Source organism: Equus asinus, chromosome 2, assembly GCF_041296235.1.
Source record: "Equus asinus isolate D_3611 breed Donkey chromosome 2, EquAss-T2T_v2, whole genome shotgun sequence".
Taxonomy (NCBI): domain Eukaryota; kingdom Metazoa; phylum Chordata; class Mammalia; order Perissodactyla; family Equidae; genus Equus; species Equus asinus.
The window spans coordinates 151,244,282-151,262,136 of NC_091791.1; the positions used below are offsets into that span (position 1 = coordinate 151,244,282).

The window sequence follows — 17,855 nt, forward strand, 5'->3', positions numbered from 1 at the left end:
TCCCAGCTCTGCCCCTCACCCCACTAGAGCCTGGTCCTGGCCATCTAATATCAGGCATGCTTGAAAGAACTGCCTTTTCACACTGGTTCTAATGCTCTAGATCCTACATATGAGCATTTTTCCAAAATAAATGTAATCTTCATGCTTCTTGACAGATCACAAGATGAAGGCCCACCTCCTGACTGGTATAGGAGAATGACTCACCTTCTGAACTATCCACTGCACAAGGCCCAGGTAGTAGAGAATGGACATCATGCATCCAAAGAAAAGGATGATCGGTAAGGACTGTAATGAGAATGATGCGGCCACTGGTGAGATAGTACATTGACTGTGCTCGTGTATGCCATAAGTGGACTATGTTTCAGGCCTTGAAGGTAAATTCTCAGCATCCCAAGAGTAGCTGATACAGTGTAGATACTCAGTGGATGTTTAAACACAAGCTTTGTTATTAGTGCCATCAGTCAATTCTGACTCCTAGAAACCCTGTGTACAACAGAGTGGACCCCTGTCCAATCTTTTTGCACCATGCTCTCACCTTCCAGTGCTATATCAGACAATGCTCCATTGCTAGTCATAGGGTTTTCATGGCCAATTTTTTTTCCTGAGTGGCCAAGTCCTTCTTCCTAGTCTGTCTTAGTCTAGAAGCTCTGCTGAAACCTGTCCACCATGGGTTACCCTGCTGGTATTTGAAACACCAATGGCATAGCTTTCAGCATCACAGCAACAGACAGATGGTGTGGTTCCCACACCAGTAAATAAACCTGGTCCACGGCAGTGAGAGCACGGAATCTTAACCACAAGACCACCAAAACAAAAGCTAGTTTAGAAATAAATTTTAAATGTACTGCAAATCTATTATCCCATCAGTACTAATCCACAAGGTGATGTTTTCTGAGCCTTCCTCCCCAACCCCTATTTCATTCCAATTTCAGTATAGTAATGACCAAAGGGCAGGAGATTGATGCTGTTTCCTCTGTTGATGGGATCAAGTCCTCTTCTCACGGTCAAATTGGTATATAGACTGGTTGATCTCTAGGACATACATTTTCATCCTGTGCTTTACACCTCCCTCCACACTGACCCTTGTTCTGGCCCATAAAACAGATATAACCTGAAAAGCAAAGACATTCTTGATCAGCGTATCCCCAAAGACAAAACTGGAGCCAGCCACAGTGTAGTTCAGGAAAATCTGAAAGAAAAAAAGATAGGGTGAACAAGAGCAAAACCAGGAAGGACACAAGGGAAGGTGGGATCAGCCTCATGCGTGATTAGTACCTACTGCTGCTACTTTGGCCTCCCTTTGACAGCATGGGGGCAAGCTGTGTCTTCATGAGCTGCTCACTGAATGACAGAGGACTCAGCAGTTCAGTTCTCTTTATTCATATGTTTAGTTGTATCCCAGTGGACTCTCTCCTTTCCCACCAGATCTCCTACCACCATCATTAACAAGACACAGCCCATTCTCCTCCTGCTTCCCCCAAATCTCTTTTCTATAGGGTTCTAAAAGAGCAAAGCCATCACATTCAGTTTCTCATACCTGAATCTGGTCTCCCAGCCATTGAAATGCATTAAATCCAGGATCAGTTCTGATGACCAAGATCCCAAAGACAAACTGAAGACCCAGGCCCCAAAGCACTGTCCTCCAGGACACCTGGGATGGATAAGAACATAATTCCAATATGAGTTCTAAACCATATTTGTCCCTACCTGACTAGAGTTTTAAACATTGGTACATGTGCTCTGGGTGGAACCAACCTAAGATGTTAACAGTAAATCTGAGGTAAGATGGAGTAGGGAACACAGGGAAACAGGGCTGTAATATGCAAAGAGCCACATATGTCCATATGGTCCATATGTGTCTACTGGTTAGATAACACACGCACACATCCATATATATAAAAGTGTCATAAACCAATACTTTAATATTACTATGTGCAATGCAAGCCGATTCTCTATTGTATTCTGTTTTCTTTCTTTCCTTCTTTATTTTTTTCTTTTGTTCTTTCTTTAACACTGAACTAGATCCACAGAATTGATATCAAGGCACACTAATGGATGACAACCTAAAGTTTGAAAATCAGTGGTCTAGGTCCTCTAAGAACTTTAAAACTTCTCTTAGGAGCAAAATTGTCAAAGGGGCAAATTCCAGAGATAGTTAAGAACTTAGTTCTGTGCCTTTGTAATCAATACTTGACACATGCACTTTGTAATTAGTAACACGTGGCCCTTGGCTATGGGTTACTGTGCCCACCGTCGTATCCAAAACTCACTGCACTGTGGTGTTTGGAGCAGGCAAAGAGGATGAGGACAAACATGCAGATTCCTGCGAAGGAGATCAGCTGCTCTGGCCTTTGGGCTGTGTCTAGAGCCAGCCACAGGATAAGGCCGACCAAGGAGACTCCTGCAAACACCCTGAAGAAGGAACGCCAAGACCATGTCACTGACTCAGTGAATGAATAAAAAGTAATTAACTTTAACTCTAAAAATTAGTTCACCCAAGGATAAGTGAAATAATAAATTAGACACAGAGACGTATCTTGAGAATCATCCATCTGGTCGTTTCCTAGCTACCACCTCTCTCCCCCAACTCTTTGACTCACAGAATCAAGTTGAAAGAGTCCAATCTGAGGACACAAATCACATGACATCTTTTTTCTCAAGTTTTCATATCAGTAAGATGTGATATAAAGACTCATTCTTTAAGATTGTTCTAATGAATAACCAAAATATTAAAAAAAGAAAGAGGAAAACTATGCATGGTCTCCCATGGATCTCCACCCAATTTCCAACCACTTCAAGGGCAAGAGTAAAGGCTAAGCCACAAATCTACTACTTATGGTCTTGTGGTCCCTTCATGTACCAAACAAGCTTGATCAATACACAGACTGGTTTCCTCATGTCTGAGTATTGGAGTCATTTCAGTTCAAGGGAAAAGAATTAGAAGAGAGATCGCATATGAAAAGAAAACAAAAAGAGCACGTTGTCTATTGAAAGGCCTCAGGAACCACCACAACAACGACAACAAAAGGCATTACAGTTCAGAGTTGAACTTCAGAGCTGTCCTCATTGTGAACTCATCTCACTTAAAGTGAATAAAATCTGGCTTCCAGAACCCATCCTGCTAATGAATAAAGTCCTTTTACCCCCACCTCCTCAGTATCAAATAAATCAATGATCCAAAATTTAAGTTGTAGTCCCATGTGTTTCTCCAAATTATCACTGTTGCAAACATTCTTAACACCTATTTTCTGGTGTTTCTGGAGAATAGGCAGAAAAAAGGAACTATATGGAGAGTCTGAAAGTTAGCCTCTCACCCCAGGCCCATGATCAAAGGACACGTGCATGCCGTAGTTAATTAGATGAGCTGTGGCTGCTGCAGAATCCAGTTCAGTATACACTGAATGGTAAGTGTGAAATGTAAAAGACAGCAGTGGGTGTAGGAAGTCTGGAAGGCTAGAGGGGAAAAAGGCATAAAAATTATCAGGGAACTAAGGGAGACATATATGACCACCAAATCAATTTGCTAGGTTAACGCAGCTGCAAGCCTCTTTGTTCTGATTACTTCATTGAAGAAGAGTATGGTTTTTTCTTATTTCTGACATGAGCCTGACAATAAAGAGATTGCAAGTCTTCTCTGAAACTTAACTCCTCTTGCCCCCTGGCAATGTTGAGACACGAGGCTACTAGAAACTGAAGTCTGGTGCTCTGAGGCCTGTTGCTATTTGCTCTCTGAGTCTTGGTTTTGTAAAGTATAGGTGAGGGTCTGAGAGACAGCTCAGGAACTGTCAAAAGAGAAAAAGCAAAGTGCATTGGGATTTGGGACAAGTTGTGGGACCAGGGATACTGAGATTCTTATCTTACTCACCATTTCATCCAAAGCTTCAGGCAGGAGCTTTTAAAGGGCTTCAGACATGCTGTTAATTTTTCACCAAAGAACTTTTTCAGAATGTGGCAAACCAGGACGAAGAGCACCAAACAGGTGAGGACGAACAAGGCCAGTGCCCTCTGGAAATCCAAGATGCAAGCTGCCAGGAAGTAGGCAGCATAAGCTAAAAAGAGAAGTTACAGAGTAAGGAGCAGCAAGGCAGAGCTCCCCAGAGGCAAATGAAGCTCTAGTCATGAATGTCTGGGACTTAAAGCAAGAAAACCCTCCAGCAACCTTGCCTCCCAGCCCTGTCAGATGGAGCTGCAATTCTCAAGGCCAGGGTAGATGGCTAACTGTTCTCTGCTTGAGGATTCCCAAGGAGAGTCCAACTTAGTCTGAATCCTGCGTATCATCCCTTGTCTCTAATGAAATCTCACTCCCTTCTATTTTATCTGGTATCCTCTTTCTGTTCCTTGGAATAGATTGGATGAGCATCCACCACTAGACTCTTCAAAAGTCATCTTTTTTCAAACTTTTATAACCCCTGTCATTTTAACTTTTCCTCTTGAGCAAAACCGTATAAACAAGGCTACTACTAGGAAGTACAACCATATGGTCCTCACTCCTTGGTTCCCTGACTCACCCCAAAATATAATTTTTGTTCTCACCATCCCAGCTGCCTCTAAAATTGACATCAAAGTCCCATATATCACTGATAGTATATTTTAACTATAGGTTTCCTGTCTTTTAAAAATATTTTATATCATTGATCTTACTAGTAAACCAGCAAATAGGTAATGTATTCTACAGACTTCTCTTGTAATGGCGACAAAGAACCATGCCCTGCATCAAATCAAGATACCAAAAAAGAGACAAACTGAAATTTTCTGAAATATTTAAGTCTATCAAATAGTACAGTTGTGAAAAATAGTTTATTCTCAGATTTTTATCATTCCTGGAAGTGCAACTCAATAATTATGATTCACCTTTAGGTAGTTAAGATCTGTATATCAAGTAGCCCTTTAGATCAGTTTGTGAATAAAGTTGCCTTCCATCTAGTAATCGTCTTGAGACAAGGTCACATTCCTAAAACAACTGTGTCTCTCACTTCTGTGAATTCTCAACGCCTCACCCAAACACAACAGGCTCAGCAGGATCTTCTTGAACAAGCCGGCATGTGTTTTGCAGAAACTTCTTGCCCTGGTGTAAGGTTGTAGGATCCTCCTGATAAGAACCCAAAAATTAAGATACAAAAATTACTCCATCCAATTTGTATCAATTCCAAGAACTTAGATTACCTAGCCTGAGGAAAAATTTTCTCTTAATCAATGAGGAAATTATTTAGCCAGGGAGATATCCAGTAGTGTTCCAGCAATGCCAGAAGGGCCGGATCAAACCTTGCCAATGGGCAGCAGGTGAGAACAACCCTACCCTAGCTGGACTAGCAATATCCTCGGTAATCTCCTCCCACAGAAGTAGACACTGGTTACATCAGGGAGAGACTTTTGGGACCTACTCCTTCCCTGTTCCCCAGGGACAAAGGATTGCTCAGCTTCCAGATTCAGAAAAGGACCTATTCTTCTGGGAGGCAGCTTTGACCAATTTTCTCTAAAAACATCACAAACTCATAATCCTGAACAGTCAATCAGATGTGCATTGACAGACCAGAAGGAAAGCACCACTACCCTCAAGAATCCTTGGGTGGACAGGGCCTGAGAGAAGATTCCCAGCAAGGAGGGCTATTCAAGTTTGACTTTAAAAACATTTATGCAGTGCTTTCTATGTCCTGGGCTCTTTCTACAAACTTTATGAATAGTAACTCATTGACTTCTCCTAAGAACTTTTGAAGTGGTTGCTATTATCATTCCCATTTTACAGATGTGGAAACTGGAAAACAGAGAAGTTGTATAACTTTTCCAAGGTCGTGGAAGCTGTAAGGAGCATAGACAGAATGTAAACTCAGGCAGTCTGGCTTCAGAATCTGAGCTCTTAACCATCATCCTATGCTTCATGTTACCTAGACCCCAGGTCCACCTGTCTCTGCCAATCCTAAGTATCCTCAGCACACTGCAGTCATGTGAGCAAAACGCTCTAATTTCCAAACTCTTGGAATCTCCAAAGAAGGTGAGCCCAGCAAGAAGCTCCCAGTTGGCCATAACACTGAGGCAGGATAGCTTAGCCAGGGCTAGGACTAGTTGCTAACTCCAAATGCCCTGAGGTCTTGGCTTAATTTCCATGGGTCTTTCTCCACTGCTGCCTCTCCCATCTAACATACTCCCTCTTCCTTATATATAGCCTTCTTTTCCACTCCTCCCTCCTTCTCCTCCTTATTTCACTTTCTGTAGGAGGCCCAACCCTGTGTTAGCTGAGTAGAGTGTGTATTATCAGATATAGGTAATCGGACAAAGGAAGAAACAATTTTTATCAACACCTAACTGAATCAATTCAAGAGGATACCTTAGGGTCACAAGACGCTGCTACCTTTCCATGCTTAATAGAGAAAATAATGAGTAAAAAAGGTTGCTTAGCGGTGTCAGTGTACCTGGAGGATGTCATCATTTTTGGAATATCGTTTGCAAAGCATATAAAGGAACTAATTTAATTTTAATCCTAGACTTCCTGTGTGTGCCAGATATCTTTGGGTCTACTGTCTGCCTTGCTCTGTGCCCTGGGAGTCTAACCCTGTGGACTACATCAATGAGCTCCCATGCCCTCTGGCTTATCTAGTTGGGTTCTACCAGGGGGTCCCAGAAGGAGAGCAGAGTGTTTGAAAAGACTGAGGTCAGTGTATTAAGGAGGTCTTCATTATCTGACTTTCCTTCTGGGGTCTCTTACATCTTGTCCCTTTGGGCCTAGGAATAGTAATGGTTCACTGCTTCTAGCCTCAGGTTTTTGCACTATCCTTTCTTGTGGTTCCACAACATCTTGCATACATCTTTGTGATGGTCTCTTTGTAAATAAACCCTTCTCTAATTATCCTAATTTAAGTATACCATCTGTTTCCTGTTGAGACATAAACCGATACACTAGGTGAAGCTGATTTAAAATTATACCCAGTCAAATGCTAGTTGAGCAAGGCCACTGCAAAATTAGAGGGGGCACGTACTACTTCAAGAATAAATATAAACCACATGCCTAGAAAAGACTTCTGCCATCACCTTGTAACCACATTCGACCATTTTCTGGAAACTAAAGTTCAGTGGGTACTACCAGAAATCAATTAAGAACACTCATTCCTACAAAACGCATTAACAACATGATCCTAGAATATCAAGTTGAAACTGGACCTCTGTTTTAAAAAATTAAAATTAAAAAAAAGAAAGCCATAAGGAGCATTCCAAAGAAAAAGAGAAAACAAGCTCTCACATTCTTTTAAGCCAATTGAGAAGCAGTGCATAGGGGCAGGTGAGCACGTGTTTGTGGTCTGGTATCCTACTTGGCCCAGGATCTTGCTAATACTACCAATCTCTTTACTTTACATAATGGTACAGTTTGAAGATTAGTAACTGTGTTTCATCTGGAAGCTGAATTTAGAAGAAATCTATCTGATAGATGGTGACACTTGATACCTTAGCCATAACTTGCTGCGAAGTATGTGCCCACTGATAATTTCTCTAGGTGTATGTATGGGAGGCTTTCCAGACATGGACTAACAATAACCCTCTCACTTACATGCTTACTGCCCACAGCCTCACATGACAGGGCGAGAAAGAGTAGAGTAAAGGTGGTAGGTAGTGCTAGCTGAACATAATGTTAATGGGCACTACAGGTGCCTCGCAGCAAGGGTGTTTGTGCATTTTTCTCAGTGACCCTATCCACAAAATGTGTAAACTCTGCCAACTAAGGGATACAGAGCTATGGAAACTTCCAGGGTCTGGGGTACCATCATTTAGTGGTTAGAGTGGAAAGCTTAGGACAGCCTTCAGAAAATCCATCTCCAATAACTGTTGATGTTGTGGCCCTGGGTGAATCTTTGCTGCTCTAGCTTGAAGTAAGAACTAAAAGAAAGGTAATGAGTCAACCAGAACCAAATGATGGTCTGAGTAAAGGGCAAGGGTCTCCAGACAGAAGTGACTAGAATCTTTTCAAGGGGTCAAAGGTTTTACTTTGATGATGGCATAAAAAGAACTGGTCAGTGGGTACTGTACTGGGTACCACTTTGCCAGATTCAAAGTTATGTACACAACTGGTTTCAAACTGTATAGGTAAGGAGAGCTGGATGGTGTTGTATAGGGACTCAAGAAACATTACCAAAAGTATCCAAGGGAGAATGGTGATGAAATCTGAGAAGCAAAAGATTTTCAATAAGTCAAAGTGGGAAGCCAAATAGGAGTTGGAAAATCAGGGAAGGCAAAAGAAAGGTCTATCAGATGGAAGCTTGCAAATTTACTTCGGAGGCAGAGACTCTATGCACCTGGGGATGACCAGTTCTGAGAGCCATCAGCCCAGGTAGAGTGGGAAGGGAGCCTAAACCAGAACATAGCCAGGTGCTTAATTGCTGAGTGATGATGGGTGTATCTCCTTGGAGAAGAACTCTTCCTCCACATAGTAACCAAATCTCTGCTTGAGGTACCCATTTCAGACAGCAGAAAATGTCAGATCTTCTTCACACTAACAGTGGAGACCCAATGTCCAAGGTCCACAAAGTCAAGAAGGACCTATGTGGTGGGATTTCCAACTGGCCTTTCAACCCATCCTCAACTTCTTCCTTCCAGAACTCTTATCTCTCCAAGTTAGAAGTAGCAGTGGTTCTGACAGACAGCAGAATCTTCCCAGATAAGATGCTCTCTCTCATTAGGGAGAGTCATGACTCTACCTCCAATGGCCTTTTGGGGCCAGCCCTTGAGTTCTATTGTTAGCAAAAGTTTCTGCCAGTTTCTAGTATATGGTTAATGCCCATCATGGACTTCCTGTGCTGATACAATTTGCCCCTATTACACATTCTTTTATGATTTCAATAGGAATTTGAGGACAAGGGAGTTCTAGGTCCTTTACTTCTGAGAGCAGGTTCAGGCCCAAATGAAGAGGGAGAAAGGGTTCCCAGAAAGGATAAGCTGCCTAAAATTCTTCACTTGGGACTTGCATTGACAAGCAACATAGTCAGGCCCAAGATGCCCTTTCAGACCTCTTCCTGATAACTTGTACAACTCATATCCACTTACCTATCTTGCCATTCCCACCCATCCCTGCCAGGCTTACCACCATCCTCCCAGGAAGTAAGAACAGTTGCTCTGATGGGGCAGCCAGAAGAGACAGCAGACTTAGTAGGAGGAGTTGGAGAGCTAGGAGGAAAAGCAAAAAGAGGAATAATCTTTAAGAAGGAGGAGAAGTCAATGATATCCAATGATGTATAAAATCAGGTAGCATGGCAAATGAGAAGAAGATGCTAGGTTTGACTGTTGAGAGGTGACTGGTTCCCTGTGAGAGAGCCATTTACAGGAGAGTGACTGGGTGAAAGTGGAATTGCAGGGCATTGAGTGAGTGTGAGCATATAAGGACTACTTTTTCAAATAGTTTGCCTGTGAAGAAAAGAGAAACCAGACACTGTCTATTGAGCACATTTTACCAGGTACTGCAAGAGCTCATCAATCATCCTCCCCCAAAACTGCAAGCTTAATATTATTACAAGTTTATAAGCAAGGAAACTGAGCCTGCCAGCAGGTGGCAGAGTTAGGATTTGAAACCCAGATCTTTCCATTACTCCACGCGGCTTCTAATTAGAAATGTAAGACAAGAATTCCAGAGGGGCCCTTCCAGAATTCCAAAGTATGATTGCTAACAGAGTAGAGAAGAAGAAGTGGGGAACTATGCCTGTGAGTGTCGAAGAAGCTTTCACAAAAGAGAAGACAGATCAACTGATCTAAAAGGTAAAGGAGAAGTTTGCTAAGTGGATATGCTGCAGGGAGTTACATGAGAGGGTTGGGGTATCTCTAGAAGAGGAAAACCATACTTGAGTGAGCCTAGTATTTTGAAAGAACAGTATGATTTGCTGTTGCTAGGAAGCAGGGAGCATGTGGATGGATGGTGGGAAGAAAGCTAATAAAGAAGGACAGAAGCCAGGTCATGTAAATTATATGCCATGCTTAGGAATTTGGATATCATCTTGTAGGAAGTGGAGAGCCACTGAAGAATTTAAGCAAGATAATACTATGAGCAGATATGTGTTTTAGAAAGATCAGTCTGGTGGCAGTGGGTGGGAGATGAGCTGGGGGCCATTTAGGAAGCCACTGAGGGTACGGGGAGGATTGATAAGAGGGGTGAATGGCATAGGTGTTTAGGAGAGAGGATCAACATCAATTGGAGGGAAACTGGGATGACAATGAGGTTCCTGCCATGGGTGACTCGGTCAGAGTGATAACATTCGTCAAAATAGAGAATACGAGAGGAGGAACAGATGCGAGGAGGAAATGTGAATTTATTCATCTTTGTGTGCCTAGAGCCCAGCCCAGGGCCTGACATAGTAGGAAAGCATCCAACCCGTGCTGATGAAAGTTTGCATTCAACATTTAATTTGAAATATATATGTGACATTTAGGTGTAGATGTTTGGTAAATGGTTAGATATATTGGTCTGAAGATTAGAACAAAGGTGCAGGCTTCAGATGTGGTTTTACGAATGAAGACATTAAGTAGAAGTGAGAAGAGAAGACAAATGACAGACCCTAGGAAACAGCAGAGAAGAAAGAACATCCAGAGAGATAGGAGAATGAGGAGGGTGTATGTCATTAAAATCAATAAGTGAGTTCGAAGAAAGAAAGGGTTAGAAGGGTCATGCTATAGAGATGCCCAATGAAAATGTGTGAATGTGTATACATTGGACTTAATACGTCGGCTTTCACTGCTCACCTGGCTAAGACAATTTCAGCTGAGCCGTGGTGGTGGAAAGTAGATTGCACTGGGCTGAGAAGTGAATGGGGAGCTGAGAAAATGGAAACAGCAAGTAAAACCCACTTTTCCAAGAAACTTGGCTATGAAGGAAAAAGACATTTCAAGGTTGAGGTAAGGTTGATTTGTTTGTTTATTTTAAGAAGAAAGAAACTTGAGTACACATATAGATTGGGGAAAGGTCTAATGGAGAAGGTGTAATTGAATATTTAGGGGAAAGAGGGCCCTGTAGAAGGTGATGGAGAACGATGGGATTATGAAGATGGGTAAACAGGTTGGTGTCAGACTCAGGGAGAACAGGCTTTCTGATAAGCAAGGAGAAAAGACAAGGATTCATGCAGGTGCGGGTACATAAAATTGGAGCATATGGGAAGATAATTTACTATTTAAACAAAAATAATAGTGGTGTAGTATTGGGTTTCTAACATATGGAGAAGTAAAATGCATAAACATAAGCAACAGTAGTATAAAGGCTAGATACGGAGGGGAGCTACAGAAGTATGCCATTGTAAGTATACTATTATATGTGAAAGGGTACAATATTACTTGAAGGTAGACTTGATAAATTGAAGATGTGTACTGTAAACCCTAAAGCAACCACAAATATATCAAAGCAAAGAGTTGTAGCTAATAAGCCAACAAAGATAAAATGGGATCATTTAAAAATATTCAATTAATCTGAAAGAAGGCATAAAAAGAGGAATGGGCATAAGAGGAGGAAAGGCATTTAAAAAGAACAATGGAAAGATCATGTGTTCATGGGTCAGAAGAATTAATATTGCTAAAATGTCCATACTACCCAAAGCCATCTATAAATTCAATGCAATCTCCATCAAAATACCAATGGCATTCTTCACAGAAATAGAAAAAACAATCCTAACATTTGTATGGAACCACAAATCTCTACAACAAAAGAAGCAATTAACAAAATGGAAAGGCAACCTACAGAATGGGAGAAACTTTTTGCAAACCATATATCAGATAAAGGGTTAATGTCTAAAATATATAAAGAACTCATACAACTCAATAACAAAAAAAACAAATAATCCAATTAAAAAATGGGCAAAGGAACTGCATAGACATTTTTCCAAAGAAGACATCCAAATGGCCAACAGGTACATGAAAACACACTCAACATCACTAATCATCAGGGAAATACAAATTAGAACCACAATTAGATAGCACCTCACATCTGTTAGAATGGCCATCATCAAGAAGACAAGAAATAACAAGTGTTGGTGAGGATGTGGAGAAAAGAAAACACTTGTACACTGTTAGTGGGCATGTAAATTGGTTCAACCACTATGGAAAACATTATGGAGGTCCTCAAAAATTAAAAATAGATCTACCATACAATGCAGCAGTTCCACTTCTGGTTATATACATAAGGCAATGAAAACCAGATATCGAAGAGATGTATGCACTCCCATGTTTATTGCAACATTATTCACAATAGCCAAGAAATGGAAACAATCTAAGTGCCCACCGGTGGATGAATGGATAAAGAAGATGTGGTATATATGTATATATATGTATATAAAGATGTGGTGTATATATATGGAATATTGTATATTACTTGCAACGAATAGTAAACAAGCCCTAGAGATCTGATAGACAGTACTGAATACAGACAACGATATTGTATTATAATCATCAAACTTGCTAAGAACTAGGACTTAATGATTCCAACCACTAAAAAGAAAGGATCATTATGTAATGTGATAGAGGTGCTAATCATCACTACAATGGCAATCACATTACAATATATAAATGTATCAAATTAATATGTTGTACAACTCATATTTGCACAATGTTATATGTCAAATATATTCCAATTTAAAAAATTGTGTTTACGTGCAATCCAGAAATTAGAGGAAGGATCTAGGTAAACATTTGAGCTAAATCCTCATTGATTGTGAATTGGGCCTTTACTTTTTCTTTTGTCTGGTTTTGCTTTGTGGAGCCAAGAGTGACAGATGAAATAATAAATGTTCCTCAAATCCTAAATTTTATTGTTAAGAAAATTTCCATAAAATCAGAGGAATGAGGTGATTGTAATTGATGGAAGGAATGTAATAGAGTAATCACTCAAAAGACAACCTATTCTTATTGGATAACTGGAAAAAATAAATAAACAGTGGGAGAAATAAGTTATGTTGAGAAAAAAGAAAAGAACAGTTGAGACAAATAGAAACAAGTAAATAGCAAGATGGTGGATTTAAATAATTAAATGTAAATGACCTAAACACCCCAATTAAAAGGCAGGTTGGCCAAGAAACCAAGAGGGAGACTGCTCTTTTTCTGAGAGCAAGGGGGAAAAAAAGAAGACAAGACAAAGCAAATTATAAGGCAATGTTGTAAGTGATATTGCCATGATGAATGAGGGAGTTAGTAACAAAGAATAATCTTCTTAGAAAGGAATGATATTCGATTATATACCAGTTAGCAGTGGAAATAGAGATGGGTAGAGTAAGTGGGGTTGAGAATTTTGAAAGAATGGAAGTTTTAAAACAACTGCTAAAGAGAAATAAGCAGGTGAGTCCACACATGATGGACTGAAGTGCCAACCAGTGAAGAAGTCTCAGGCAGTCTAATTTGGGGCCAAAATTCCACTTAATTGTAAGTTGTGATGACTTAACTGGGCTCACATGAAGACTAGGTGCATCTGATCAGAATTTAAAGCTGAAGTTCAACTAGGTTTAAAGCAACATTGATCTGGTATATGATCATTATCTCCTTTCCTGGTAATTAGCTTGAATGAAAAACCATCCATGTAAACAAAAATTTTAGTAACACCCAACTCTTCATTTCTGGAGTCAAGAACCAGAAGAGGTGGTAGTTAGAAGACAAACTAGGGAAAACTGCATGACTGTTTTCCTCCAGGGCAGAAGAGCCTCTTTCAAGTCTACTGCCCCTTCCCCAGCCAGACCTGAACTTAGGACAGGATGCTTCCCTGCCAAGCCAGCCCCAGGACCCTAGCATCACTCAGCTCTACCACTCAGCATAGGGGGCATAGAGCTGAGGGTCCGCAGTGGGGCTGAGAGGAGAGGGACACTCTCAAGTAGCCTAGTTGCCTTTGCTCTCAGCAGATACACCCTCTACTTTACAGAAATTCAGCCTCTCTGGCCTTAGACCCTTTAGCACATCTCTGATCCGATAGCTTCTCAGGCTCCTAACATTTTAGGAAAAACTGGCCTTCCCACTTACCAAGGCAAATCCTCCAACTCTTAATCTCACTTCCACCTCCTAACAACTCCTAAGGGACTCATTCTGACAATTGTTTGTTTCACTATCTTCATCCCCTTCCATCATCCATTCCTTCTCTTTCTCTGACTTTCCTTCCTCCTTCTTTCAACCATCAAATGTGCTCAAGTTCACAACTTCTTAAAAACAAACACCCCTCACTACCAGCACACTTTTTTGAATTCAAACAACAGAAAGGACTCTCCTTAAAATGTTTTGCTAAATTGCTTTAGAGAAACGGCTAAGTTCAGAAAGAGTAATTAAAAGAAAGAGAAGCTATTATCAGTTTGAATTGAAGGATCAGATTAAGGATGTCCTGAGGAACCAAGAACAGGAGGAGTAAGAGAGGATCAAGACAGGGGTCTGAGTGTGTGTCTTGAGAGTGGCTGGCCTTTACTCAATCAATAAATCTTGTCAGTTCTGCTCCAAAAGTGTCTCTGAGATTTAACTTCTCTAATCTCTTCCACTCACCCCTGCCTTAGCCCAGACCCTCTTCATCTCTTGCTTGGACAACTGCAAGAGCCTTTTAACTGGCTTCCTGCCAATAGTCTCTCCCCACTCCAATTCCCCTTCCACGTTGCTGTCAGTTACAAAGTCATTCCTTTCCTTCTCCTGCTTAAAAACCCCTTTACTCCCTAGTATAAAACCAGACCCCTTAGGGCTTTATAACATGTCCCTAATGGACATTTCCAGTCTCACAACCTCACTGCTTGCCTCTTTCCCACCATACAACTCAGCATTCTGCCACACTGAATATCTTACCTTCGCAGGACACACAAGAACCTCTCACAGCCACATGCTTGGTATGCTCTATTATCATTCTCCATCTGAAAAACTCCTATTCATCCTTCAAGATCCAACTAAATGTCACCTCCTAGGTGAGGCCTTCCTTCACTCCCAGTCAGAATCAGTTGTTCATTTTCCTGTGATCTTGTGGCATTTTATGTCTCTATTCTAGCACTTGCGCTTTAGTAGGATACTGTCATTTTTCTGTTTCCCTGATTTCCTCAGGTTGTGAGCATATCAGGGAAAGGTACATTTCTGTTTTCATCGTTGTATTCTTGAGGCCTGAGGACCTAGCATTTATTATTATTGTTTCAGGTTGCTAATAAGTGTTTGACCCATAATAGATGTTGAATAAGTGCTTGCTAATGAAGGAAAGGGTAGATGGATAGATGTAATAAAGCCACAAAAATTAATTGCCTGTATACTCGTGGCAGATGGCTAGAAAGTATAGAGAAAAATATCACTTACAGTGGTAACAATAACATATAAGGTATTAATTTTGTATTTCATCAACTGTAAAATGTAATATTTTTTAAATGCTAAGCAAGAAAAATGCTACTAGTTAAAGATTTGAATGGGAACTTTGCAAAAGAGACTATTCAGTGGCCAGAAAAATTGGAAAAGGTGCTCAATTTTTATTAGTCATTAGGAAAATGCAAAGCAAAACTACAGTGTGATAATACTACACACTTAGAGTGGAGAAAATGAAAAAAGACAGATTTTCATGACACTGCTACAGAGTGAAAATTGTACAACCATGTTTAGCATCTATTAAACCTATTAAACCTAAGCTTACCCTGTGGCACAGCAATTCTACTCCAAGATATATACCCAGTAGGAAGGTGTACATATGTTTACTACAAGACATGTACAAGAATGTTCATAGCAGTACTATTTATAATAGAAAAAAGTAGAAACTACTCAAATTCTCAACCACAATAAAATAGACAAGGAAGTAGTGGTCTATTTGCACAGTGAAATGCTATCCACCAATTAAGAATATACAGTCTATAATACGTGCAACCATCTGGAAGAATCTCCCAAACATGATGTTGAGCGAAAGAAGCCGGACACAAAAGAGTATGTATGGTATATTTCCATTAAAAATACAAATGGACTTTATTTTCATTAAAAGTGTAAATTGGGTTTTCCATATGAAGTCCAAAAACAGGCAAAAATGAACCTATGATACTAAAAATCAGGATAGCGATCACCATCAGGGACGTTGTGACTCAAAAGGGGGAAGAAATGGTTCTGGGATACTGGTAGCATTATGGTTCTTAATCTGGGTGATGGTCATATGAGAATTCACTTTATGAAAATTCATTGAGGGGCACACTTAAGATATGTTTAGTTTTCTGTATGTACGCTATGCTTCATTAAAAAGGCAAAGAATGGTGACCATTAAACTATGACATACAATCAATTATGACATATCCCAGTTACTGATATGTGAAAAAATTGTGAAAATGTGAAATGTGAAGAAATTGCTTCTTAGAACCGATGAAATATGGTACTAGTCAGGACAAAGAAATTTACTTTCTAAAATTGTATGACTCTAGTGGCAGATATAAAGAGGATATGAATAAACAAGGAGTTACACCATTGTCCTGCTTGGGTAAACCAAAAAGATGAAAGGCAGCAATGCTCTGCAAATTAATATGGACTCTTAATGCAATAACAATTTCACTCCCCACATGAATGTTTTTAGAATTTTATAAGACAACTTATTTGAAGAATAAACCAACAAGAATGCTGACAAATATTATTTAAAGGGAAAACTAATGCAAATACTTGGCCCACCAAATTTTAAAATAAATTATAAATAATTATGATATATTAAATACACAGAACCGTCACAGTGAAATAATAGATTCAAACTATCACATTAACTTAATGAATGCCAAACTTGAAACAATATCAGAATGGAGAAAGGGCTCACATTTAAAAACAATTGTTGGGAAATTGAATATCAGTATGGTAAAGCATCAGCTTACAGCCACACTTCATATTGTATCCTACAAAGAATCCCAGATCATCAGTGTTAATCAAACGAACAAGAAGAGAAATAAACAGCATATTTAAAAAGCAATACAGAAACAAAGAAGAATTGAAAAAAACATATACATTAAAAAATAACTGATAAAGTCTATTGTCTCTATGAAGAATTTATTAGCCTAACATATATCTATTGAATTTTTAATATTGTGGAGTTTTTGAGTATATACTATGGGTAAAGCATTGTATCAGGTGCTACAGGAGATAAAAGGATGAAATAGACATGAATCTTGCCCTTAATGTACTCACAGTTTAGTACAGGGGATACAATGTAGATGTAAGTCTGTGATACAATGTCAAAAGTTTTAAGTGCTATTAGAGAGGGTCAAATAGAATGTTACGGGAGTTTGGAGGAAGAAGGGGCCAAGGAGGACCATTTGTGGTGTCATCGTGGACATGATTGCTCTTGAGTTGGGCCTTAAAGGATATGTTGTATTTAGGCAGAAAGGTGTAAAATGAAAAGACATTTCACTCAGAAGGAATGATGGAAAGCATGACACAGAGGCAAGAAATGAAGTTATACGTAAGGAACAACTGATGATTGACTCTGACCAGAGCATAGGGGAGCATTAGAAAGGCAATTGTAAGAGTTAACGTTGGAAAGTCAAGTTAGGTACAAACCATGGTTGGAGGAGGGAAGATTGGGGGAAATGCCAGGCTGTGGAGTTGGGTTCAGTTCAGGAACCAATGGGGAGCCATAGAGGTTTCTAAACAAGGGAATTCAGAGGCATGCTTTGGGCAGTTTGGGTAGAATAGGTTGGCGATTAGTGGGGAGAATTGGAAACAAGAAATCTATATGGGTGCTATTTGAATACTTCAGCAGAAAGGAAATGAAGTTCAAAATCCAGATTCTACTGTAGCTGATAAAGAAAAGCAAATCACACACAGAAACACAGAAAGTAACACAAATGAGGAAAGTGTGTAGCTTTACTAGAATTTAGAAAAATGCAAGTTATAGTTTTTTTGGTAAGACTAGTTAATTTTTATTAATGACAAGCTCTAATGGTCAGTTTTATATG

At 39.9% G+C, this 17,855-nt stretch overlaps 1 protein-coding gene across 4 annotated transcripts in view; it reads right to left on the minus strand.

The window, feature by feature from the left end:
• SLC28A2 (solute carrier family 28 member 2) overlaps positions 1–17,855 on the minus strand; it is a 65,540-nt gene that overhangs the window by 17,505 nt on the left and 30,180 nt on the right. For all 4 annotated transcript variants that reach the window (XM_070502155.1, XM_070502150.1, XM_070502133.1 and 1 more), the window contains exons 4-9: positions 4,998–5,089; positions 3,866–4,049; positions 2,271–2,412; positions 1,538–1,651; positions 1,112–1,189; positions 205–285 (exon numbers count right to left, since the gene is read on the minus strand). In XM_070502155.1, the coding sequence (XP_070358256.1) occupies positions 205–285; positions 1,112–1,189; positions 1,538–1,651; positions 2,271–2,412; positions 3,866–4,049; positions 4,998–5,089 (691 nt within the window). The remainder of the gene's footprint in view (positions 1–204; positions 286–1,111; positions 1,190–1,537; positions 1,652–2,270; positions 2,413–3,865; positions 4,050–4,997; positions 5,090–17,855) is intronic.